Genomic DNA, 27,318 nt, shown 5'->3' on the forward strand with positions numbered 1-27,318 from the left:
TGAGAGAGTGTTAGAGAGTGTGAGAGAGTGTTAGAGAGTGTGAGAGAGTGTGAGAGAGTGTTAGAGAGTGTGAGAGTGTTAGAGAGTGTTAGAGTGTGGGGAGTGTTGGAGAGTGTGGGAGAGTGTGAGAGAGTGTGAGAGAGTGTGAGAGGTGTCAGAGAGTGTGAGAGAGTGTCGAGAGTGTGAGAGAGTGTTAGAGAGTGTCAGAGAGTGTGAGAGAGTGTGAGAGAGTGTGTGAGAGAGTGTTAGAGAGTGTCAGAGAGTGTCAGAGAGTGTGAGAGAGTGTCAGAGAGTGTGAGAGAGTGTGAGAGAGTGTGTGAGAGAGTGTTAGAGGAGTGTTAGAGAGTGTGGAGAGAGTGTTAGAGTGTGGGAGAGTGTTGGAGAGTGTGGGAGAGTGTCAGAGAGTGTGAGAGAGTGTCAGAGAGTGTGAGAGAGTGTTAGAGAGTGTGAGAGAGTGTGAGAGAGTGTGAGAGAGTGTGAGAGGTGTTAGTAGAGTGTGAGAGTGTGAAGAGAGTGTGAGAGAGTGTGAGATAGTGTTAGAGAGTGTGAGAGAGTGTGAGAGAGTCGTTAGAGAGTGTGGTAGAGTGTTAGAGAGTGTGAGAGAGTGTGAGAGAGTGTTAGAGAGTGTGAGAGAGTGTGAGAGAGTGTTAGAGATGTGTGAGAGAATGTTAGAGAGTGTGAGAGTGTGAGAGAGTGTTTATAGTGTGGGAGAGTGTTGGAGAGTGTGAGAGAGTGTGGGAGAGTGTGTGAGAGTGTGACTGTGGAGAGTGTGTGAGAGTGTGAGAGAGTGTGAGAAAGTGTGAGAGAGTGTTAGAGAATGTGAGAGAGGTGAGAGAGTGTGAGAGAGTGTGAGAGAGTGTGAGAGAGTGTGAGAGAGTGTGAGAGAGTGTGAGAGAGTGTGAAAGAGTGTTAGAGAATGTGAGAGAGTGTTAGAGAGTGTGAGAGAGTGTGAGGGAGTGTGAGAAAGTGTGAGAGAGTGTGAGAGAGTGTGAGAGAGTGTGAGAGAGTGTGAGAGAGTGTGAGAGAGTGTGAGAGGAGGTGTGAGAGAGTGTTAGAGAGTGTGAGAAAGTGTGAGAGAGTGTGAGAGAGTGTGAGAGAGTGTGAGAGAGTGTTAGAGAGTGTGAGAGAGTGGAGAGTGTGAGAAAGTGTGAGAGAGTGTGAGAGATGTGAGAGTGTGAGAGAGTGTGAGAGAGTGTGAGAGAGTGTGAGAGAGTGTGAGAGAGTGTGTGAGAGAGTGTTAGAGAGTGTGAGAAAGTGTGAGAGAGTGTGAGAGAGTGTGAGAGAGTGTGAGAGAGTGTTAGAGAGTGTGAGAGAGTGTGAGAGAGTGTTAGAGAGTGTGAGAGAAGTGTGAGAGAGTGTGAGAGAGTGTGAGAGAGTGTGAGGAGAGTGTGAGAGAGGTGTGAGAGAGTGTGAGAGAGTGTGAGAGAGTGTGAGAGAGTGTGAGAGAGTGTTAGAGAGTGTGAGAGAGTGTTAGAGAGTTGAGAGAGTGTTAGAGAATGTGAGAGAGTGTGAAAGAGTGTTAGAGAATGTGAGAGAGTGTGAGAGAGTGTGAGAGAGTGTGAGAGAGTGTGAGAGAGTGTGACGAGAGTGTGAGAAAGTGTGAGAGAGTGTGAGAGAGTGTGAGAGAGTGTGAGATAGTGTTAGAGAGTGTGAGAGAGTGTGAGAGAATGTGAGAGAGTGTGAAAGAGTGTTAGAGAGTGTGAGAGAGTGTTAGAGAATGTGAGAGAGTGTGAGAGAGTGTGAGAGAGTGTTAGAGAGTGTTAGAGAGTGTGAAAGAGTGTTAGAGAGTGTGAGAGAGTGTGAGAGAGTGTTAGAGAATGTGAGAGAGTGTGAAAGAGTGTTAGAGAGTGTGAGAGAGTGTTAGAGAATGTGAGAGAGTGTGAGAGAGTGTGAGAGAGTGTGAGAGAGTGTTAGAGAGTGTGAGAGAGTGTGAGAGTGTTATAGAGTGTGAGAGAGTGTTAGAGAGTGTGAGAGAGTGTTAGAGAGTGTGAGAGAGTGTTAGAGAGTGTGAGAGAGTGTGAGAGAGTGTGAGAGAGTGTTAGAGAGTGTGAGAGAGTGTTAGAGAGTGTGAGAGAGTGTGAGAGAGTGTTAGAGAGTGTGAGAGAGTGTGAGAGAGTGTTACAGAGTGTGAGAGAGTGTGAGAGAGTGTTAGAGAGTGTTAGAGAGTGTGAGAGAGTGTGAGAGAGTGCGAGAGAGTGTTAGAGAGTGTTAGAGAGTGTGAGAGAGTGTGAGAGAGTGTTAGAGAGTGTTAGAGAGTGTTAGAGAGTGTGAGAGAGTGTTAGAGAGTGTTAGAGAGTGTTACAGAGTGTGAGAGAGTGTGACTGTGGAGTGTGCTAGAGTGTGGGAGAGTGTTGGAGAGTGTGAGAGAGTGTGAGAGTGTGAGAGAGTGTGAGAGTGTGAGAAAGTGTTAGAGAGTGTTAGAGAGTGTTAGAGAGTGCTAGAGTGTGGGAGAGTGTTGGAGAGTGTGAGAGAGTGTGACTGTGGATAGTGTTAGAGAGTGTGGAGAGTGTTAGAGAGTGTGATAAAGTGTTAGAGAGTGTGACAGAGTGTGAGAGAGTGTGAGAGAGTGTTAGAGCGTGTGAAAGAGTGTGAGAGAGTGTCAGAGAGTGTGAGAGAGTGTCAGAGAGGTGTGATAGAGTGTGAGAGAGTGTGAGAGAGTGTGAGAGAGTGTGAGAAAGTGTGAGAGAGTGTGAGAGAGTGTCAGAGAGTGTGAGAGAGTGTGAGAGGGTGTGAGAGAGTGTTAGAGAGTGTGAGAGAGTGTGAGAGAGTGTGAGAGAGGGTTAGAGAGGGTTAGAGAGTGTGAGAGAGTGTGAGAGAGTGTGAGAGAGTGTGAGAGAGTGTGAGAAAGTGTTAGAGAGTGTCAGAGAGTGTTAGAGAGTGTGAGAGAGTGTTAGAGAGTGTGAGAGAGTGTGAGAGAGTGTGAGAGAGTGTGAGAGAGTGTTAGAGAGTTTGAGAGTGTTAGAGAGTGTGAGAGAGTGTGAGAGAGTGTTAGAGAGTGTGAGAGAGGTGTGAGAGAGTGTTAGAAAGTGTGTGAGAGAGTGTTAGAGAGTGTGTGAGAGGAGTGTTATAGAGTGTGAGAGAGTGTGAGAGAGTGTTAGAGTGTGAGAGAGTGTTAGAGAGTGGGAGAGAGAGTGTTAGAGAGTGTGAGCGAGTGTGTTAGAGAGTGTGAGAGATTGTGGAGGTTTGTGAGAGAATGTGAGGAATGTGAGAGAATGTGAGAGGAGTTGTGGGGAGGGGAAAGAGTGTGAGAGTGTTATAGAGTTTGAGAGAGTGTTAGAGATTGTTGTGAGGATTGTTAGAGAGTGTGAGAGGGTGTTAGAAAGTGTGAGAGAGTGTGAGCGGAGAATGTGAGAGAATGTGAGAAGAATGTGAGAGAGTGTGAGAGAGTGTTAGAGAGTGTGAGAGAGTGGAGGAGGTGTGAAGAGAGTGTTAGAGAGTGTGAGAGATCGAGTGTGAGAGAGTGCGTGTTTACCGAGTGTGAGAGAGTGTTAGAGAGTGTGAGAGAGTGTGAGAGAGTGTTAGAGAGTGTTAGAGAGTGTGAGAGAGTGTTAGAGTGTGGGAGGAGTGTTGGAGAGTGTTAGAGAGTGTTAGAGAGTGTGAGAGAGTGTTAGAGTGTGGGAGAGTGTGGAGAGTGTGAGAGAGTGTTAGAGAGTGTGACAGAGTGTGAGAGAGTGTTAGAGAGTGTTAGAGAGTGTGAGAGAGTTTGAGAGAGTGTGAGAGAGTGTTAGAGAGTGTTAGAGTGTTAGAGATTGTGAGAGAGTGTGAGAGAGTGTGAGAGAGTGTGATAGAGTGTTAGAGAGTGTGAGAGAGTGTGAGAGAGTGTTAGAGAGTGTGAGAGAGTGTTAAAGAGTGTGAGGGAGTGTGAGAGAGTGTTAGAGAGTGTTAGAGAGTGTGAGAGAGTGTGAGAGAGTGTTAGAGAGTGTGAGAGAGTGTTAAAGAGTGTGAGAGAGTGTGAGAGAGTGTTAGAGAGTGTGAGAGAGTGTTAGAGAGTGTGAGAGAGTGTGAGAGTGTTAGAGAGTGTGAGAGAGTGTGAGAGAGTGTTAGAGAGTGTGAGAGAGTGTTAGAGAGTGTTAGAGAGTGTGAGAGAGTGTTAGAGAGTGTGATAAGTGTTAGAGAGTGTGACAGAGTGTGAGAGAGTGTGAGAGAGTGTTAGAGCGTGTGAAAGAGTGTGAGAGAGTGTGAGAGAGTGTTAGAGAGTGTGACAGAGTATGAGAGAGTATGAGAGAGTGTGAGAGAGTGTTAGAGAGTGGGAGAGAGTGTTAGAGAGTGTGAGAGAGTGTGATAGAGTGTGAGAGAGTGTTAGAGAGTGTTAGAGTGTTAGAGATTGTGAGAGAGTGTGAGAGAGTGTGAGAGAGTGTGATAGAGTGTTAGAGAGTGTGAGAGAGTGTGAGAGAGTGTTAGAGAGTGTGAGAGAGTGTTAAAGAGTGTGAGGGAGTGTGAGAGAGTGTTAGAGAGTGTGAGAGAGTGTGAGAGAGTGTTAGAGAGTGTTAGAGAGTGTGAGAGCGTGTGAGAGTGTGAGAGAGTGTTAAAGAGTGTGAGAGAGTGTGAGAGAGTGTGAGAGAGTGTGAGATAGTGTTAGAGAGTGTGAGAGAGTGTGAGAGAGTGTTAGAGAGTGTGAGAGCGTGTGAGAGTGTGAGAGAGTGTTAAAGAGTGTGAGAGAGTGTGAGAGAGTGTGAGAGAGTGTGAGAGAGTGTTAGAGAGTGTGAGAGAGTGTGAGAGAGTGTGAGAGAGTGTGAGAGAGTGTGAGAGAGTGTTAGAGAGTGTGAGAGAGTGTGAGAGTGTTATAGAGTGTGAGAGAGTGTGAGAGAGTGTGAGAGAGTGTGAGAGAGTGTGAGAGAGTGTGAGAGAGTGTGAGAGAGTGTGAGAGAGTGTGAGAGAGTGTTAGAGAGTGTGAGAGAGTGTGAGAGTGTTATAGAGTGTGAGAGAGTGTGAGAGAGTGTGAGAGAGAGTTAGAGTTTGTGAGAGAGTGTTAGAGAGTGTTAGAGAGTGTTAGAGAGTGTGAGAGCGTGTGAGAGAGTGTTAGAGAGTGTGAGCGAGTGTGAGAGAGTGTTAGAGAGTGTGAGCGAGTGTGAGAGAGTGTTAGAGAGTGTGAGAGAGTGTGAGAGAGTGTTAGAGAGTGTGAGAGAGTGTGAGAGAGTGTTAGAGAGTGTGAGAGAGTGTTAGAGAGTGTGAGAGAGTGTGAGAGAGTGTTAGAGAGTGTGAGAGAGTGTTAGAGAGTGTGAGAGAGTGTGAGAGTGTTAGAGAGTGTGAGAGAGTGTGAGAGAGTGTTAGAGAGTGTGAGAGAGTGTTAGAGAGTGTGAGGGAGTGTGAAAGAGTGTTAGAGAGTGTTAGGGTTTGTGAGAGAGTGTTAGAGAGTGTTAGAGAGTGTTAAAGAGTGTGAGAGCGAGTGAGAGAGTGTTAGTGTGAGAGAGTGTGAGAGAGTGTTAGAGAGTGTGAGAGAGTGTGAGAGTGTGAGAGAGTGTGAGAGTGTTAGAGAGTATGAGAGAGTGTGAGAGAGTGTTAGAGAGTGTGAGAGTGTTAGAGAGTGTGAGAGAGTGTGAGAGTGTAGAGAGTAGAAGTGTAGAGAGTGTGAGAGTGTTAGAGAGTGTTAGAGTGTTAGAGAGTGTGAGAGTGTTAGAGAGTGTGAGAGAGTGTTAGAGAGTGTGAGAGTGTGAGAGAGTGTGAGAGTGTTAGAGAGTGTGAGAGAGTGTTAGAGAGTGTTAGAGTGTGTGAGAGAGTGTGAGAGTGTTAGAGAGTGTGAGAGAGTGTGAGAGTGTTAGAGAGCGTGAGAGAGCGTGAGAGCGCGTGAGAGCGCGAGAGAATGGGATTTGGAACGGGATTTCGGAACGGGATTTCGGAACGGGATTTGGAAAAAATCCCGTTCCAAATCCCGTTCCATTAGGGTTAGGGTTATGGTTAGGGTTAACCCTAACCCTAAACCCTACCCCTAACTTAATGCAATTATAACTTTCTAATTAGCAAACTCCCTAATTTAATGAATTAGCATAATTTCGGAAAATTACACAATTTTCAGTTAATTTTCATTATTTTATAAAAAATTCAAGATCGAAAATACAACACCGCTAACCCTTAATCCTAAACCAACCCAAAGCCTAACCCCTAACACTAACCCTAACACTAACCCTAACCCCTCGCCCTAACCCTCTAACATCAGCATTCAGTCCTTGTTGGACCAAATCTTCAATGAATGCAATGGTGTCAGGCAATTTTTTCAAAAAAAAGCTGTATTCAAATATTGAAATTCATTGAAGATATTCAAACACACCTTTTTCACAGTCGCTTTCATCAGATCCGCCAATACAGTCAGCTTCTCCATCACAAACGTAGATCCACTGCAAACATTCATTGTTGCTGTTGTTGCATGAAAACTGGTTTGCAGTACAGCCTTGAACAAAATAGGAAAAAAATATCCATGAAAATGTTATTTAGAATATTCATTTGAAAAAATACTATGAATCATTAATAAGTGAATTCAATTCATAATGGAACTTACTGCAGTTGCTTTCATCAGTAAAATCCCCACAGTCATTGACTCCATCACACAGGTACGCGATTCCCAGGCAGCTCCCATTGCCACAACGTATTTGGTCTGAGTGGCATACACAGTCTGGGGTCTCATCGCTCTGGTCTGCACAGTCAGTCACCCCATCACAGTACAGGCTTCCACGAATGCAGTGCTTCTTATCAGCACAGCGGAACTCACTTGGGGCGCATTCTGGTGTCACACAAATAAAAGATGTAGATTGTTAATTCATTGAACAATTCTTGGATCGTTTCTACTTCTTCATGCGTGACGTAGTTTGCATTCTCATCAAGTAATAGCTACCAGATTTGGAAAGGATTAATTGGCATCATCACTACCAGATGTGTAAAGGACTAATTGGCATCATCACTGTACTCTGTCTTGATTTATTTAGATCATCCTTGGATAGGGTGGCACATCAAATGTGGTGTCTTAGCAAAACCTCGTGTTTTGCATGGAGACCAAACATCCGGGTTAGAACTTGTACGTGTATTTTGAAGGCCCGACAATTTATATTACACTGGTATGTTAAAGTAACACATTAGTACAAATAACATTTGTAAACTTGCGGACTGGCACGTGGATTTTGTGCACACAGTGGAGACGTCGTGAACAAGCATCACTTTGCGGGCTGTTCACATTTCTAGGCGCAGCAGTGCAATTTCCAATGTTTTGTCCAATTTGAGGAGTTTCCTTGAACACTTCCGTATGTGTGAGACAGTATATCTGCAATTTTTTCAAGAAAAAGCTGTATTCAAATATTGAAACTCATTGAAGATATTCAAACACACCTTTTTCACAGTCGCTTTCATCAGATCCGCCAATACAGTCAGCTTCTCCATCACAAACGTAGATCCACTGCAAACATTCATTGTTGCTGTTGTTGCATGAAAATTGGTTTGCAGTACAGCCTTGAACAAAATAGGAAAAAAATATCCATGAAAAGGTTATTTAGAATATTCATTTGAAAAAATACTATGAATCATTAATAAGTGTATTCAATTCATAATGGAACTTACTGCAGTTGCTTTCATCAGTAAAATCCCCACAGTCATTGACTCCATCACACAGGTACGCGATTCCCAGGCAGCTCCCATTGCCCACCGCTTACACTAACATTGGCTGCTGACATTTGGGCTATGCCCATTTCAAACCTTTATAAACAGTTGCCTTTAGAGGCTAATCCCCCTTTTCCAGATGATGACTGCTTGTGTTGCGATCAAAACGTAGTTTTTTTTCTCTTTCAACCTATCTACATAACTTTACCGAAAGACCCAAAGAATATAATTAATACAATTAATCTCAATTAACGCCCCGTCAGCTAACGCCACGCCCACTTTAATATTTGGGCAAATCTCTGATCGGTGATTTCATTGGGTATACGATTTTATCATATTACAGCGCCACCTGTCGCAACGTGACGCAAATTTATCAATCGGTCTCCACTCGCTAAGTGAACGTTTTGCTTGGTTTTTGTACAAATGGTCTAAATTCAAAATGTCTAGTTATAGCGAATGTTCATAGAAATCACGCTCGTTAAGCGAGATATGCCTGTACAATACATCACACTGACAGGTGACTCATGTCTGGTGGGTCTGGATGGCAGGTATTGATAGATTTACACCTTGATGAAGGTCACCCTTGATTGTTGCTGGGACAAATATCTGACCTGGTCCCTAATTCCGCAATGCATACAAAGATAATACATTTCCATACCATGAACTGCAGTCAGTGATAGCATGTTTTCTGCACCTGAAAACCAGTTTACTGGGTTATGAAGAGCCATGGTCTGAGCTTCCTCATTGATTTCAAAGTACAGTGCGACCAAAATACTTCACTTAGTCGGTGCCTCACCATGCGAGCAGCATTTTCTGAAGGCGCAACGTAAATGACTAAATTGATTTGTTAATGCCACGTGAATTTGTGTTTGGACCCTACTCTACTACGACCAACAAACTAAATATGGTAAGTATGATTTTATTTGCATTTCAAGACCTGTTTTGTGTTGTGTTTTTTTATTTTGTAAAGAAAAGATGTATTCTGGAGCCAGTTTTACATTCAGGTTTGTGCTTTATTCTAAATCAGAGGCAATTATTTGCCATGTCTGTGACCTCTTCAATTAGATTAGCTACCTTCAGTTAATATAGAAATATATAAGCTGGTTTACGTTTTCAAGGCAATTACTAAAATACGGCTGCTAAGCATATCCGGCTTACAAATTCCACACGTGGTAGAGGGCTATACCTTGAATACATAAATAGTATTACTTCTCAGTACATTTTTCACATGTAAATCGGTTTGTTGTTTGGTTATTACTATCATAAGTGCATTTGAACTATAAGCCACATACACCACATTTATGAAATGGAAATTGTGTAGCTATTCAGACTCTTCAAAAATATATGGCATAATGTCGGGTGCAGAAAACAGTGTCAGATGGTAAAACTCTACGGAGCGAGATAAAACATGCTAAAGAAACTCTCCAGTGAAATGGCTACAATAATGCTCACATTAACAGAGCATTGAATGCCAAACCAAGATCGAACAGCAATACTGCTGAAGGCGATCATGTTATTAAAACAAAATACAATATATTGCGGGAGTAACTGTCAAACTAGCTAGAATTTTGGAAAAAAACTAGACAGAGTAGAATTTGGCACAGTACACAAAATTCTAAAACTAGTATCTTGTACTAAAGATTAATTGCCAATGTTATCAAAAGAAGGTGTGTATTGTATTAATTGCTCTTGTGGTAAATGCTATCTTGGACAGATGGGATGTAACATTACTATCAGGCTAAAAGAACACCAAATAAATATTAAATTCTCACAAACACAACTGTCGGCAGTTGAAGAACATGCTTGCCAACAAAGACACTCAATTGATTTTGATAATGTTGAAGTATACTCTTTGGGTCTTTTGGTAAAGTCAAGCAGATAGAACAATTTAAAAAATCACGACGTTTCCATCGCAACACAAGCAATCGTCTTCAGGTGAAAAAATAGCTTTTATACTTACGCGATCTAACCAAAAAAACCTTTATTATGCATAATATCCTGCTTAGTGACCATATTTCCAAAAGTCTACTTTCAAAATGTACTTTTATCTGCACCGAAGGATCCTAACCTTATCGTGGTGGTTGGGTTTGTGTGTTCCATTGCCTGGAGCCTTATACTCCTGGTAGAGTCTCTCTTGTAGAACAGGTCTGGGGGAAGTTCCAGACAAATAACGGTCCCAAAAAAGCCCCTCATGAATGGTTCAGAAATATAAAAATCACAGAACGTCGCCTGGACAAGGTAAAACGGGACACCCCCCTGGAGCCAGCCCTGGGGGTGGTGTTCACTGGAAAGCACCTGGTGGCCAGGTGACCCACACAACCTGTTTAGACCCAGGCTGAAATTGCTACGTGGTGCCGTCCTGTGGAACCACCATCCACATGACGAAGGGTGAGGGGTGGGTGCGATGCCAGTATGGCAGGGAAAGGGATGGTCTCAGATGGACTGGACCTTGGAAATGGACACTCGCCATTGGGACGTGGAATGTGAGGTCACTGGGGGGGAAGGAGTCGGAGCTGATGGAGGAGGTGGAAAGGTACCAACTAGATATAGTTGGTCTCACCTCCACACACAGAACACAACTTCTCAATCGGGGATGGTCTCTCTCCTATTTCAGAGTAACCCCTGGTGAGAGACCCCGCGGGGGGTGCAGGGATACTCACAAGCCCCTGGCTGGGTGTTGTTCAGTTGGAGTTTGTCCCAGTGGAGGAGAGGGTCGCCTCAATGAGACTTCGAGTCTTAGAAAGGAAAGCTCTGACTGTTGTCTGTGCTTATGAACATAAGTTCAGAGTATTTTGCCTTCTTAGAGACTGTGGGTGCAGTGCTCGATAGAGTGCCACCTACCGACTCCATTGTCTTACTGGGCGACTTCAAAGTTCATGTAGGAAATTATAGAGATACCTGGAGAGGCGTGATTGTGAAGAATGCCCCTCCTGATCTGAAACTGAATGGTGAGATGTTATTGGAATTCTGTGCTAGTCTCGGAATCTTAATAACAAACACTATATTCGAACACAAGCATGATCATATATGTACTTGTTACCAGAACACCTTGTGCCGAAGGTCAATGATTGTATGTTCTGGACACTCGGGTGAAGAGAGGGGCAGAGTTTTCAACTGATCACACCTGCTAGTAAGTTGGATCTGATGCTTGGGGTACCGACCAGATAGACGAGGAATGCCCAAACGAATAGTGCGGGTTTTCTGGGAACGTCTGGCGGAAGACCTACAGTGAGGGAAAAAGTATTTGATCCCCTGCTGATTTTGTATGTTTGCCCACTGACAAATAAATGATCAGTCTATAATTTTAATGGTAGGTTTATTTGAACAGTGAGAGACAGAATAACAACAACAAAATCCAGAAAAACGCATGTCAAAAATGTTATAAATTGATTTGCATTTTTATGAGGGAAATAAGTATTTGACCCCTCTGCAAAACATGACTTAGTACTTGGTGGTAAATTCCTTGTTGGCAATCATAGAGGTCAGACGTTTCTTGTAGTTGGCCACCAGGTTTGCACACATCTCAGGAGGGATTTTGTCCCACTCCTCTTTGCAGATCTTCTCCAAGTCATTAAGGTTTCGAGGCTGACGTTTGGCAACTCGAACCTTCAGCTCCCTCCACAGATTTTTTATGGGATTAAGGTCTGGAGACTGACCTTAATGTGCTTCCTCTTGAGGCACTCATTTGTTGCCTTGGCCGTGTGTTTTGGGTCATTGTCATGCTGGAATACCCATCCACGATCCATTTTCAATGCCCTGGCTGAGGGAAGGAGGTTCTCACCTAAGATTTGATGGTACATGGCCCTGTCCATCGTCCCTTTGATGCGGTGAAGTTGTCCTGTCCCCTTAGCAGAAAAACACCCCCAAAGCATAATGTTTGCACCTCCATGTTTGACGGTGGGGATGGTGTTCTTGGGGTCATAGGCAGCATTCCTCCTCCTCCAAACACGGCGAGTTGAGTTGATGCCAAAAAGCTAAATTTTGGTCTCATTTGACCACACCACTTTCACCCAGTTGTCCTCTGAATCATTCAGATATTCATTGGCAAACTTCAGACGGGCATGTATATGTGCTTTCTTGAGCAGGGGGACCTTGCGGGCGCTGCAAGATTTCAGTCCTTCACGGCGCAGTGTGTTACCAACTGTTTTCTTGGTGGCTATGGTCCCAGCTGCCTTGAGATCATTTACAAGATCCTCCCGTGTAGTTCTGGGCTGATTCCTCACCGTTCTCATGATCATTGCAACTCCACGAGGTGAGATCTTGCATGGAGCCCCAGGCCGAGGGAGATCGACAGTTCTTTTGTGTTTCTTCCATTTGCGAATAATCGCACCAATTGTTGTCACCTTCTCACCAAGGTGCTTGGCAATGGTCTTGTAGCCCATTCCAGCCTTTTGTAGGTCTACAATCTTGTCCCTGACATCCTTGGAGAGCTCTTTGGTCTTGGCCATGGTGTAGAGTTTGGAATCTGATTGATTGCTTCTGTGAACAGGTGCCTTTTATACAGGTAACAAAGCTGAGATTGGGAGCACTCCCTTTAAGAGTGTGCTCCTAATCTCAGTTACCTGTATAAAAGACACCTGAGAGACACAAATCTTTCTGATTGAGAGGGGGTCAAATACTTATTTCCCTCATTAAAATGCAAATAAATTTATAACATTTTTGACATGCGTTTTTCTGGATTTTTTTGTTGTTATTCTGTCTCTCACTGTTCAAATAAACCTACCATTAAAATTATAGACTAATCATTTCTTTGTCAGTGGGCAAACGTACAAAATCAGCAGGGGATCAAAAACTTTTTTCCCTCACTGTAGTACAGAAATATTTCAACTTCCACCTCCAGGAAAACTTCTATACTCCAGGGGAGGTCATAGACATTGAGTTCGAGTGTGTGATGTTAAGGACCTCGATTGTCGATGCTGCTGTGAAAAGCTGTGGCCTGAAGGCAGTTGGTACCTATCATGGTGGCAACCCTAGGACCCGCTGGGGAACATCAGTGGTAAGGGAACCTGTCGAGTTGAATAGGGAGGCTATGCTCGGAAAAATATCTCCCAACTCGATTGAGACGTACCGGCTTGCCAAGAGGGCAGCAGCGGTAGCAATCGCTGAAGGGAAAGCGCGGGTGTGGGAGGAGTTTGGAGAGGCCATAGAGAGGGACTACCAGGCAGCCTCAAAAATGTTCTGGCAAACCATTTGACGCGGCCCAGGCTGCTGTCCATAAGGGTGGAGTTACATTGAACTCAACTAAGATGATAGTCGAGAGGTGGAAGGAACACTTTGAAGAGCTTCTCAACCCGGTGGACATGCCCTCCTCTCAGGAGGCAGCCCAGGAAACAGCTGCGGGGTCAGATCCATCACAGCTGCTGAAGTTGCTGCAGGGGTCAAGGGCCTTCGTAGTCGCAAAGCTGCTGGGGTGGACGAGATTCTCCCAGAGTTGTTGAAAGCGCTGGACAGTGTAGGAGTGTTGTGGTTAACACGCCTCTTCAATGTTGCATGGAAGACGGGTACAGTACCTCTGGATTGGGAAAATGGGGTCTTGGTTCCCATTTTTAAGAAAGGGGACTAGAGGGTGTGCTCCAACTACAGAGGAATCACACTCCTCAGCATTCCAGGTAATTCCAGAGTACCGGAGAGAAGACTCTGCCCAGTGTTCGAGCCTCAGATTCAGGAGGAACAATGCGGATTCCGTCATGGTCGTGGAACAATGGACCAGCTGTTTTCCCTCTCACAGATATTTTACGGTTCATGGAAGTATGCTTCTCCAGTCTACCTCTGCTTTGTAGACTTGGAGAAGGCATATGACCGTGTTGCGGTCATATGCCACAACACTCCGCAATGTCTTGTGGAAGGTGCTGCGGGAGTTTGATGTACCGGTGCCGCTTGTGTGGGCTATCTGGTCCCTCAATTCCTGTAGTGAAAGCTGCGTCCTTATTCTTGGTGTTAAATCAAAGTCGTTCAATTTGGGTGTTGGACTCCGCTAAGGGTGCGTCCTGTTTGTGATTTTCATGGACAGGATATAAATTTGCAGCCGAGGTATGAAGAGTATCCAGTTTGGGTTCATGGAGGTGGCGTCGCTGCTTTTTGCAGGTGACATTGTCCTCTTTGCCTCATCAGTCTGTGATCCCAAGCGTGCACTTTGAATGCTTTGATGCCGAGTGTGAAGCGGCTGGGATGAGGATCAGCACTTTCAAATCTGAGGTCATGGTTCACTCCCGGGAGATGGTGGATTGTACTCACTAGATGAGGGGGGAACAGCTTCCATAGTGGAGGAGTTTAAGTACCTCGGGGCCTCTTTTGCAAGTGATTGTAAGTGGGAGCGCGAGATCGGCGTCCAAAGTGTTGCGGGCACTGTACTGTTTCATAAAGCGGAGGCTGAATTCTCGAATAAAGCTCTCGGTTTACAGGTCGATCTACATTCCCACCCTGACCTATGGTCATGAGCTTTGGGTAATGACTGAAAGGATGAGATCGCAGGGGGCTGAAATGAGGTTTCTCTGCAGGGTTGCCAGGCTCTGTGATTGGGTGAGGAGCTCGGTAATCCGGGAAAGCCTCAGAGTCGAGCTGCTGCTCCTCTGAATTTAGAGCCAGTTGAGGTGGTTCTGGCACCTAATAAGAATGCCCTCTGATAGACTGCCCCTAAAACTCTACCGGGCACGTCCTACTGGGCAAAAACCCGAGGCCGGCCCAATATGCGCTGGCGAGACTATGTCACTTGGCTGGCCTGGAAATGCCTGGGAATTCCCCAGGAAGAGCTAGATTCTGTTGCCAAGGAAAGGGAAGTCTGGACCGCCCAACTCAACATGCCGTCGCTGACACCCTCACCAGGACAAGTGGATTGTGAAACGAACGAATACGCAATGGGCTCTCAATTCGTGGAAACTTTGTTTTTGTCTGCACACAAATTTAAGTCACCTAAAGTTTTCTATTTATCACATATACAATGTTTACATTTTAACAAGTGTCTTATACCTGTGTGTTTTTTCCTGAATAATAATAGTGAAAGAATGGCATGGAAATGTTTACACTTTCTGAGCCTTCTGACATCTCTGCATAGTGTCCAAGGTGAGACAACTGGATATGTTTTTCTGGTGAAATTGATATAACAATTTAAAATTTCCATTGTATGTGTGCCCTAAGTTAATGTTCTCCATAGTCTGGCTTGCTGCTGCGCTAGTAGTTGTATTTGTCTTGTCGAAAAATGTATTGGTATACAAGATACGCAAATGTCCGAATTATACCAAGTGAATTTTGTGCTTGAACTTGTTGTACCATTCGTCTACATTTAAAAATCCAGGACTGTACACGCACATTCGAGTCTGTATGTGTACAGCACTTTAATCAGTCCACATCTAGATAAAGCCACCTCATGCTGCAGGATGTGGGGGCTATTTTAAGCGACTAGTAAGATATATGTGTGACGGGCAGAACTGCGGAACATTGCTCGTGTGCAGCACCGTGCAAAAGCTGGCTCTACTTCTGGATTGCGGGTTAATCAATGTTGTCTGACTACAAGTTAAATATTTTTTCAAGGACACAGTTGGTGATGTTTTCACGATCAGCTGATGTCTAACCTGATTGCTATTGGGCCTTTCACTGTTAGGTTTTATGTTAATATAAGCTAATGCTTATGATTTCTCAGAGTATATAAAAAAGCATTCCCGACATAATGTCGAATTTAGTTTTTTCTTTGTAAAAGCAGAGGAAACACTCTAATTAGCCGATGTAAACAAAAGCGCGCATGTGAGGAAGTTAATTTCAATATCAGCACTGAACATCACCACTCACGTGGATCTCACAGTCAGTCTTATGAAATGTACAGTGCAAAGGACTACATATAAAGAAGCCTGTATATGGTAGACGTATATCAGAACACCATATGGGAGGGCCAACCCCTAGACATGTTTTTGCCAAGTGCCAAGTGTAGATTTAAGGGGAATGCAAGCAATGTGGATCCGATTGTCATTTTACGAAGTTAAGGTCAATAAGCTTGCCATATGTATTTCATGACATTCAGTGTTTATTTCAATAAGAATGTAAACAAACGAATTGCTTTGTACCATTTGTGGCTTATTTAAAATGTACTTTTTTATTTACTAACATTGGCCTTGCTAAAGTGCTGAATTTAATTAACCCAATAAATGTCAGGGACATGGAGTTTAATAATTATCGGATCATTAATTAACAGTGGACTCTGTTTGTTAAACAGGTCAAACAACACAAATTCCATCCACGACACAGCTGCTACTGTCATTTCCAACAACACATTTGGATATCGGTAAGATAATCAATGCCTCCAACATATTATTATGCTAGTTTACCCAGGGAAATCTCACCCATTCTCATGGGTGAGGGTTAAGGTGCTATATATATTAGGTTAAAATAAGATAAAGGGGGTAATGATTGCCATGTATAATCCCAATTAAATCATTTGTGGGTAATTTTTCAAATTTTAATAATTTGTACCATAACACCAGCACACAATGGCTTACTCTTGCAATCGTCATGGGACATTTAATGTCCACTGTGAAGCATGTGGCCCATATTTCATAGTAAATTCACCTGCAGTAATAACCAGGGCAGCCGTTGGATCACTGCCTCTGTATATGTTTAAAATATGCTAAACACGAAAGTGCCTGGTAGGCATTTAGCTCTATATTGTGATTCTAATTGCATGTTACATGAGCAGCCGATTCATTAAATTAAGCAGATGTGTACAACCTACGGCAAACGGAACAGAAGACCGGCCCGTGAGCACCAGGGGTACAAGGATGCTCGGCGAACAACTCAGAGAGCTGTTGGCTGTAAGCAGGCTACCACAGGGTTTAACCTCAGCCAGGTCTGGGCTGGTTAGCGACAAGGAAAATATTTCTGCACCCAACACACCACATTCCGTATAGCTCACACTATTGCTGTAGCTACTCATCACGTACCTAAGTCAATTTATTAACGACCTGGAAAAAATATCAGAGATAAGTGAAGCCCTGGGCTACTGCTATCTAACATTCCCGAACTTTGGCAATCCATGGGGAGCTAAATTATTCCCAATTTTTCGACATTCTCGATAAAGGTTGCATACTCCTAAAAAAATAATAATAAAAAGTAGTAGCAATATTCATTCAACCAGTGGATGCTGGGCTGTCACTAGACGTCTTTTCCTGGGAGGCAATATGGATTTCTTGACCAGAAAACTTTAATCAGAGCTTACTGCCTACCTGATCTGCAGCCATTGCTTGCTCCTGTGTTGAACTAGCTTACAGCTGTCTATATTGATATGTGAATAAAATAACAGAAATATAATTATCTAAATAGTGTGTGATAAGAACTCAGCCATAGTTATATCAGTAGATCGAGCCTGCCATGGGACCATGACATTTTCACAGGTGACCCAAGGCTTCTTACAGATGTAGTGACATAAGAGGGGAGGAGCTGCTGGGGGCTCTGGGACCCTAGGCAACCCAGACGCTTAAGCCCCTTGGTGCCAGGCGCTGGGACCCTAGGCACCCCAGCCAGTTAAGCCCCTTGGCGCCACCAACCGGGGGGGGGGGGGGGGCGGCTGTGTGTGCTCTGTGGGATATCTGGGGGCGGACACAACCCCACCCCTCGTTGGGGACGAGGCATAAAAGGGCAGCTTCCTGGCCGATCAGGGCCAATTGTAGCCCAAGACCCAAGACCAGCCATCTCAGGACCCTGGGACGCTGTGAGGGCCAGTGGTGGGACTCTGGAACTCCCGACTCTACGTCCTTGTGAGGGCGAGTTCCAGAGCGTAGCCAGAGTAGTGTATCTAGGCTGTGTACCTAGGCTGTGTACCTAGGCTGTAACAGAGTATCAGGACTGTTGGAGTGTTGTTGGATTGTAATAAAGAAGTTACCTCTACAAGTGTCTCCGGAACCCATTACATTTGGAGTCAGAAGTGGCCATGGAGACAAGAAGTAAGCCACGTACCTTCAGTCCTGACGACGATGTCGAGGAGCAAGCAGCGATGGGGCGGCCAACGCCGGCCGACAACGACGCCGCACCGCCGGCCGACAATGACGCCACACCGCCGGCCGACAGCGACGCCGCACCGCCGGCCGACAACGACGCCGCACCGCCGGCCGATGGCGATGCCGCACCGCCGGTCGACAACGACGCCGCACCGCCGGCCAATGGCGACGCCGCAACGCCGGCTGAGCAGCTGTCTGCTCCGCTGACCGTCCCCTCTCCAGCGTCGGGAGCAGGGATGGAGGAGGCGCTGCTTCGCCTCGCAGAGCTGCTCTGCGCCACCGCCTCCCTGCTGGGCGAGATGCGGCGCTCACAGGCAATGGCGGGAGGGAGAGAAGAGGCGCAGTGCTCGCCCGAGCCCGCCACTGCCGTTCCCGCCACCGGCATTCCCTCCACAAATGTGGGGGATACTTCCGAGTGTGTCGTCACTTCCGCCGGGAGAGCAATGACCGCTGGGAGCAACGTCACTTCCGGGCCCAGCATGGTCCAACCAAACAACGCCGCATCATCAGAGCTGCGACCTTCACCGCCGGGCGACAGCTGGCTTCAACCTAGCATAACGCGTCATCAGCGCTGCGACCGGACAATGAGGGCGCCATTCTTACTGTAACCGGCGCTGGGGCCGGCACATCGACCGACACGCAGGTCGCCGCCTTTGCTGCTCTGGCCAAAGGTTGGAGGTCGGGAGACCAGGCCCCTGACACTTCGTCCATTTACGCGCTCCAGGTTAATGATTTTTGTTGACATTTTCTTCGTTGTCGTTGGGGAGTCGTGATTGTTGTTGGGTAAACTGTGTGGAGCTTCGCTCGTTAGTGTTGTCAATGTGTGTGCAAAACTTTGCTTGTCATTGTTAACAATGTATGGTTTGTATGGAACTTTGTTCGTGATTGTTAATGTATAGCTTGTGCTTTCATTGTTAACGATGTATAGACTGTATGGGGCATTTATCTTGAGATGGTGACATGCTGCCAGGGATTTGGAATTGTCGTGCTGGCTCTCAAATATCTTGGGGTGCAGATCCTGACCAGGATGGCCCAGTGGGTGTTGCGTGTCTAACACGAGAGTTGTGGTCCCGTCATGCTATGGCTGACGGCTTGACCTGACAGCCTGGAGATAGAGACACTCCGTGGCATGTCTAGCCTAGTGGGCTGTGCGCTCACATGGCTTGGAGAGTGTGGTCCCGTCATGCAATGGCTGACGGCTTGACCTGACGGCCCGGAGGTTGAGACCCTCCGTGGTGCGTCTGGAGCTGTTGGCTCGCCCTGACAGCCCAGAGATTGAAACACTCCGAGGCGCGTTGAAACAGTGGGCTGGAGATTCGTAGTGTTCAGGTGTAGTTGTCCCATTACGTTGGGACTGTATCCCTCAGTTGTTAGGGTGCATGTTGTGCAGTGAGTGAACGATGGGTCATCTCAGCTCGGTCGGTACAGCTATATGCTGCGACGCGAGTCTTGGAGAGAGACTGGGTTGAAGTTCCCCCGATACGGCCGACGCGTGAGGGTCAGAAAGGCGGAGTGTGATGCCGAGTGGCATGAGATGTCCGGGTTGGCCTTCAAGGGAGGGCTGCTGGGTTGTGCGAGCGCGGGAGACCACGGGGATGCAGTTCAGACCGTGGAGGTGCCATCTCCTGCAGGGATCTGTGCGATGTCTCAGCCATATCATTGGCGAGTCGGGCATTGCTGCGGATCCCGAGGAGGGTTAGGTGTGCCGCGGGTCGTTTGTTCACGTGTCATTGCTTCACCTTTTTGTTGATTGACGCTTGTATATAGTGTAAAGTTGTATAGGTTGGTTAGGGTATTTATGGTTGCTTTCTTGTTCTCTTTTCTTTTCCTGTTGAGGCTCGCGTATTTTTTTTTCTTCCCTTTCGTTAATTTAAACATTCTAATTATTGACAGCCAGGACGGCTGGAGGCTACATAGAGGAGGGTAATGTAGTGACATAAGAGGCGAGGGGCTGCTGGGGGCTCTGGGACCCTAGGCATCCCAGACGCTTAAGCCCCTTGGCGCCACCAACGGGGGGGGGGGGGGGGGCTGTGTGTGCTCTGTGGGATATCTGGGGGCGGACACAACCCCACCCCTCGTTGGTGACGAGGCATAAAAGGGCAGCTCCCTGGCCGATCAGGGCCAGTTGTAGCTCAAGACCCAAGACCCAAGACTAGCCATCTCAGGACCCTGGGACGCTGTGAGGGCCAGTGGTGGGACTCTGGAACTCCCGGCTCTACGTCCTTGTGAGGGCGAGTTCCAGAGCGTAGCCAGAGTAGTGTATCTAGGCTGTGTACCTAGGCTATGTACCTAGGCTGTAACAGAGTATCAGGACTGTTGGAGTGTTGTTGGATTGTAATAAAGAAGTTACCTGTACAAGTGTCTCCGGAACCCATTACACAGAGAGGAGTGTTCCCCAATGGTAATCCAAGCATGGGGGCAAAAGTTAAAACTTTGAATTTAAACATGTATTTTCTAAAAAACGATTATCCTTCGGAGGCAACGTAAAAGGGCTCGCTATTTACAAACCTTATGATACTAGTATTCTTTATTTATATATTTTAAAGTCCATCAATGAATAATGCACAACAAACGTAAAAAATCATAAACACTTGAGTGCCAGTATAAAAGTATAGACTTAAATAGTGAAGTAAACATAATTCGTCATCACAAAACATTCTGCCTCGCTTGTGAAAATCTGTCCATCACTATGTATCCACTGTGCTGGTGGCTCCAGTGTGTGCAGCAGACCAGTACCAGTGTGCAGATCACAAGAGCTGCATTGCGCAGAGATTCTACTGTGACGGGACCCTCGACTGCACCGATCACAGCGATGAGACGCCCAACTGCCAATGTTTCTCCAACCAGCAGCGCTGTGCCAATGGAACCTGTTTGGCAACAAAAAGCTTCTGCGATGGTGTCAATGATTGTGGGGACTATTCCGATGAGACCAACTGCAGTGAGTTATGTAGTGTCAGCGATACATTAGGGTTTTCCACGTGAATGACCATGCAGGGGGTTACACATGTCCTTGAATACCAAAGGGGATACAATCTAATGAAAACAAATATTGCAATATAATTTCCACGGTTTGTCAAATATAGTGTTTATGACATGGCCTCAACGTGCACATGGTCTGGCACAGCCTCCGTGGTGACGTCACCGCCACTAAGGAATGATGGTTGTTGTTATAAAATGTCTTTAGAAGAATTTTGAAAAAAAAAGGAATTGTGCTATTTACCCTCTTGTTGCATTCCTCAGCTTGCTCACCAAACCAGTTTTTATGCAGCAACATTGGCCGGTGTCTGGATTGGATCTACGTTTGTGATGGGGACGTGGACTGCAGTGATGGTTCTGATGAAACTGGCTGTGAAAAAGGTGACGTAGCAGAACAAGTAGGCCACGAATTATAATTTAGCCTACTAAACTTACTTATTCTTCTGAATGCAAGAAAATAAGAACTGCATTTGTGGAAGCCTGTACTGTGATGGGTAGGCTGACTATGCAGACCAGAGTGATGAGACCCCAGACTACTTTAACATACAAATGTAATGCACGTATGATGTGCCACCCCATCCAAGGATGATCTAAATAAATCAAGACAGAGGACAGTGATGATGCCAATTAGTCTTTTCCAAATCTGGTAGCTGTTACTTGATGAGAATGCAAACTACGTCAAGCATGAAGAAGCAGAAACGAATCAAGAATTGTTCAATGAATTAACAATCTACATATTTTATTTGTGTGACACCAGAATGCGCCCCAAGTGAGTTCCGCTGTGCTGATAAGAAGCACTGCATTCGTGGAAGCCTGTACTGTGATGGGGTGACTGACTGTGCAGACCAGAGCGATGAGACCCCAGACTGTGCATGCCACTCAGACCAAATACGTTGTGGCAATGGGAGCTGCCTGGGAATCGCGTACCTGTGTGATGGAGTCAATGACTGTGGAGATTTTACTGATGAAAGCAACTGCAGTAAGTGCCATTATGAATTGAATTCACTTATTAATGATTCATAGTATTTTTTCAAATGAATATTCTAAATAACCTTTTCATGGATATTTTTTCCTATTTTGTTCAAGGCTGTACTGCAAACCAGTTTTCATGCAACAACAGCAACAATGAATGTTTGCAGTGGATCTACGTTTGTGATGGAGAAGCTGACTGTATTGGCGGATCTGATGAAAGCGACTGTGAAAAAGGTGTGTTTGAAAATCTTAAATGAGTTTCAATATTTGATTACAGCATGTTCTTGAAAAAATTGCAGATATACTGTCTCACACATACGGAAGTGTTCAATGAAACTCCTTAAATTGGACAAAACATTGGAAATTGCACTGCTGCACCTCGAAATGTGAACAGCCCGCAAAGTGATGCTTGTTCACGACGTCTCCACTGTGTGCACAAAAGCCACGTGCCAGTCCGCAAGTTAACAAATGTTATTTGTTTCTAATGTGTCACTTTAACATACCATTGTAATATCAATTGTCCGGCCTTCAAAATACACGTACAAGTTCTAACCCGGATGTTGGGTCTCCTTGCAAAACACAAGGTTTTTCTAAGACAACAATTATGATGTGCTACCCCATCCATGTGTTGAACACCCGAAATTAAGGACGTGGGCAGGTGCTCCAAGTCGAGGGCAGACACATTTATTGTGGTTAATAGCAATCTTGTGAAGAACAGCACCGTCACTCTGTAAAATGCACCAACACGTGTGTCACACACATCAATTCTTCCGAGTCGCCATTAACCGTGTCGCCATTAACCGTGTCCAAGTCCAGTTAATCATTAACGCTGCCAGCCACCTACAGGCCCAACTCAGTCATCACATGCTGCTGTACACACATGCCTTGATTCACTGCACAGCACATCAGGACTTTCACAGAACCACACTTTACTCCCTTGCTGCACAAGGACATAATTAAAAGAGTGGTCCCTTCCTAATGTGCAACACATGGATGATCTAAATAAATCATGGCAGAGTACAGTGATGATGCCAATTTGGCATTTCCAAATCTGGTAGCTATTACTTGATGAGAATGCAAACTACGTCACGCATGAAGAAGTAGAAACGATCCAAGAATTGTTCAATGAATTAACAATCTACATCTTTTATTTGTGTGACACCAGAATGCGCCACAAGTGAGTTCCGCTGTGCTGATAAGAAGCATTGCATTCGTGGAAGCCTGTACTGTGATGGGGTGACTGACTGTGCAGATCAGAGCGATCAGACCCCAGACTGTGTATGCCGCTCAGACCAAATACGATGTGGCAATGGGAGCTGCCTGGGAATCGCGTACCTGTGTGATGGAGTCAATGACTGTGGGGATTTTACTGATGAAAGCAACTGCAGTAAGTTCCATTATGAATTGAATTCACTTATTAATGATTCATAGTATTTTTTCAAATGAATATTCTAAATAACCTTTTCATGGATATTTTTTTCCTATTTTGTTCAAGGCTGTACTGCAAACCAGTTTTCATGCAACAACAGCAACAATGAATGTTTGCAGTGGATCTACGTTTGTGATGGAGAAGCTGACTGTATTGGCGGATCTGATGAAAGCGACTGTGAAAAAGGTGTGTTTGAAAATCTTCAATGAGTTTCAATATTTGATTACAGCATGTTCTTGAAAAAATTGCAGACATACTGTCTCACACATACGGAAGTGTTCAAGGAAACTCCTTAAATTGGACAAAACATTGGAAATTGCACTGCTGCACCTCGAAATGTGAACAGACCGCAAAGTGATGCTTGTTCACGACGTTTCCACTGTGTGCACAAAAACCACATGCCAGTTCGCAAGTTTACAAATGTTATTTGTTTCTAATGTGTTACTTTAACATACCACTGTAATATCAATTGTCGGGCCTTCAAAATACACGTACAAGTTCTAACCCGGATGTTGGGTCTCCATGCAAAACACGAGGTTTTTCTAAGACAACAATTATGATGTGCTACCCCATCGATGTGTTGAACACTTGAAATTAAGGACGTGGGCAGGTGCTCCAAGTCGAGGGCAGACACATTTATTGTGGTTAATAGCAATCTTGTGAAGAACAGCACCGTCACTCTGTAAAATGCACCATCACGTGTGTCACACACAGCGTTTCTTCCGAGTCGCCATTAACCATGTGACTGGTGTCCAAGTCCGGTTAATCATTAACGCTGCCAGCCACCTACAGGCCCAACTCATTAATTCTAGATTTGAAGCTTTCGTGACTGCAAGGATTCATATTCTTAGGTTTTTTCGGTAAAGTCACGTAGGTAAAACAATAAAATTAATAAAAGTAAAATAAAATAAAAATGACGACGTTTCGGAGGCAACACAAGTCTCCGTGCATCTTGATGCATCAAGATGCATCAAGATGCAGCAAATCTGGCTGTGACGGTCCCACCTGATGACGGAGACTTGTGTTGCCTCAAGATGCAGCAAATCTGGCTGTGACGGTCCCACCTGATGACGGAGACTTGTGTTGCCTCCGAAACGTCGTGATTTTCATTTTATTTTACTTTTATTAATTTTAATGTTTTACCTACGTGACTTTACCGAAAAAACCTAAGAATATGAGGCCCAACTCAGTCATCACATGCTGCTGTACACACATGCCTTGATTCACTGCACAGCACATCAGGACATTCACAGAACCACACTTTACTCCCTTGCTGCACAAGGAAATAATTAAAAGAGTGGTCCCTTCCTAATGTGCCAAACATGGATGATCTAAATAAATCAAGACAGAGTACAGTGATAATGCCAATATGGCATTTCCAAATCTGGTAGCTGTTACTTGATGAGTTTGTAAACTATGTCACGCATGAGGAAGCAGAAACGAATTAAGAATTGTTCAATGGATTAACAATCTACATCTTTTATTTGTGTGACACCAGAATGCGCCACAAGTGAGTTCCGCTGTGCTGATAAGAAGCACTGCATTCGTGGAAGCCTGTACTGTGATGGGGTGACTGACTGTGCAGACCAGAGCGATGAGACCCCAGACTGTGTATGCCACTCAGACCAAATACGTTGTGGCAATGGGAGCTGCCTGGGAATCGTGTACCTGTGTGATGGAGTCAATGACTGTGGGGATTTTACTGATGAAAGCAACTGCAGTAAGTTCCATTATGAATTGAATTCACTTATTAATGATTCATAGTATTTTTTCAAATGAATATTCTAAATAACCTTTTCATGGATATTTTTTTCCTATTTTGTTCAAGGCTGTACTGCAAACCAGTTTTCATGCAACAACAGCAACAATGAATGTTTGCAGTGGATCTACGTTTGTGATGGAGAAGCTGACTGTATTGGCGGATCTGATGAAAGCGACTGTGAAAAAGGTGTGTTTGAAAATCTTCAATGAGTTTCAATATTTGAATACAGCTTTTTCTTGAAAAAATTGCAGATATACTGTCTTACACATACGGAAGTGTTCATGAAAACTCCTTAAATTGGACAAAACATTTGAAATTGCACTGCTGCGCCTCGAAATGTGAACAGCCCGCAAAGTGATTCTTGTTCACGACGTCTTCACTGTGTGCACAAAAACCACGTGCCAGTCCGCAAGTTTACAAATGTTATTTGTTTCTAATGTGTTGCTTTAACATACCAGTGTAATATCAATTGTCGGGGTTTCAAAATACACGTACAAGTTCTAACCCGGATGTTGGGTCTCCATGCAAAACACGAGGTTTTGCTAGACAACACATTTGATGTGCCACCCTATCCAAGGATGATCTAAATAAATCAAGACAGAGTACAGTGATGATGCCAATTAGTCCTTTACAAATCTGGTAGTGATGATGCCAATTAGTCCTTTCCAAATCTGGTAGCTATTACTTGATGAGAATGCAAACTACGTCACGCATGAAGAAGTAGAAACGATCCAAGAATTGTTCAATGAATTAACAATCTACATCTTTTATTTGTGTGACACCAGAATGCGCCCCAAGTGAGTTCCGCTGTGCTGATAAGAAGCACTGCATTCGTGGAAGCCTGTACTGTGATGGGGTGACTGACTGTGCAGACCAGAGCGATGAGACCCCAGACTGTGTATGCCACTCAGACCAAATACGTTGTGGCAATGGGAGCTGCCTGGGAATCGCGTACCTGTGTGATGGAGTCAATGACTGTGGGGATTTTACTGATGAAAGCAACTGCAGTAAGTTCCATTATGAATAGAATTCACTTATTAATGATTCATAGTATTTTTTCCAATGAATATTCTAAATAACCTTTTCATGGATATTTTTTTCCTATTTTGTTCAAGGCTGTACTGCAAACCAGTTTTCATGCAACAACAGCAACAATGAATGTTTGCAGTGGATCTACGTTTGTGATGGAGAAGCTGACTGTATTGGCGGATCTGATGAAAGCGACTGTGAAAAAGGTGTGTTTGAAAATCTTCAATGAGTTTCAATATTTGAATACAGCTTTTCTTGAAAAAATTGCAGATAGACTGTCTCACACATTCGGAAGTGTTCAAGGAAACTCCTTAAATTGGACAAAACATTGGAAATTGCACTGCTGCGCCTCGAAATGTGAACAGCCCGCAAAGTGATGCTTGTTCACGACGTTTCCACTGTGTGCACAAAAACCACGTGCCAGTCCGCAAGTTTACAAATGTTATTTGTACTAATGTGTTACTTTAACATACAACTGTAATGTCAATTGTCGGGCCTTCAAAATACACGTACAAGTTCTAACCCGGATGTTGGGTCTCAAATCAAAACAAGAGGTTTTGCTAAGACAACACATTTGATGTGCCACCCTATCCAAGGATGATCTAAATAAATCAAGACAGAGTACAGTGATGATGCCAATTAGTCCTTTACAAATCTGGTAGTGATGATGCCAATGAGTCCTTTCCAAATCTGGTAGCTATTACTTGATGAGAATGCAAACTACGTCACGCATGAAGAAGTAGAAACGATCCAAGAATTGTTCAATTAATTAACAATCTACATCTTTTATTTGTGTGACACCAGAATGCGCCCCAAGTGAGTTCCGCTGTGCTGATAAGAAGCACTGCATTCGTGGAAGCTTGTACTGTGATGGGGTGACTGACTGTGCAGACCAGAGCGATGAGACCCCAGACTGTGTATGCCGCTCAGACCAAATACGTTGTGGCAATGGGAGCTGCCTGGGAATCGCATACCTGTGTGATGGAGTCAATGACTGTGGGGATTTTACTGATGAAAGCAACTGCAGTAAGTTCCATTACGAATTGAATTCACTTATTAATGATTCATAGTATTTTTTCAAATGAATATTCTAAATAACCTTTTCATGGATATTTTTTTCCTATTTTGTTCAAGGCTGTACTGCAAACCAGTTTTCATGCAACAACAGCAACAATGAATGTTTGCAGTGGATCTACGTTTGTGATGGAGAAGCTGACTGTATTGGCGGATCTGATGAAAGCGACTGTGAAAAAGGTGTGTTTGAAAATCTTCAATGAGTTTCAATATTTGAATACAGCTTTTCTTGAAAAAATTGCAGATAGACTGTCTCACACATTCGGAAGTGTTCAAGGAAACTCCTTAAATTGGACAAAACATTGGAAATTGCACTGCTGCGCCTCGAAATGTGAACAGCCCGCAAAGTGATGCTTGTTCACGACGTTTCCACTGTGTGCACAAAAACCACGTGCCAGTCCGCAAGTTTACAAATGTTATTTGTACTAATGTGTTACTTTAACATACAACTGTAATGTCAATTATCGGGCCTTCAAAATACACGTACAAGTTCTAACCCGGATGTTGGGTCTCAA

The 27,318-nt window shown here is 44.6% G+C and overlaps 1 protein-coding gene across 1 annotated transcript; it reads left to right on the forward strand.

Annotated features, from left to right (window-relative positions):
- The first annotated feature begins 8,370 nt into the window (after window positions 1–8,370).
- On the forward strand, window positions 8,371–25,282 carry LOC133340350 (sortilin-related receptor-like). The gene is made up of 9 exons (XM_061548492.1): window positions 8,371–8,488; window positions 14,576–14,640; window positions 15,785–15,853; window positions 20,278–20,499; window positions 20,802–20,918; window positions 21,295–21,405; window positions 23,005–23,128; window positions 24,588–24,658; window positions 25,278–25,282. The coding sequence occupies exons 2-9, from the start codon at window positions 14,583–14,585 to the stop codon at window positions 25,280–25,282; spliced, it is 777 nt and encodes a 258-aa protein (XP_061404476.1). The 5' UTR covers window positions 8,371–8,488; window positions 14,576–14,582.
- The last annotated feature ends 2,036 nt before the right edge of the window (window positions 25,283–27,318 follow it).

This window comes from Lethenteron reissneri, chromosome 9, assembly GCF_015708825.2.
Source record: "Lethenteron reissneri isolate LAM-NWPU_2019-01 chromosome 9, ASM1570882v1, whole genome shotgun sequence".
Classification (NCBI taxonomy): Eukaryota; Metazoa; Chordata; class Hyperoartia; order Petromyzontiformes; family Petromyzontidae; genus Lethenteron; species Lethenteron reissneri.

Bases quoted from the DNA above. Each gene is read 5' to 3' on its own strand.
- LOC133340350 (XM_061548492.1), top strand. From the start codon at position 14,583: ATGGCATGGAAATGTTTACACTTTCTGAGCCTTCTGACATCTCTGCAT. The intron at 15,854-20,277 runs GTAAGATAATCA...TGGTGGCTCCAG, and splicing joins AACAACACATTTGGATATCG to TGTGTGCAGCAGACCAGTAC. The intron at 23,129-24,587 runs GTTTGAAAATCT...TGGCAATGGGAG, and splicing joins AGCGACTGTGAAAAAGGTGT to CTGCCTGGGAATCGTGTACC.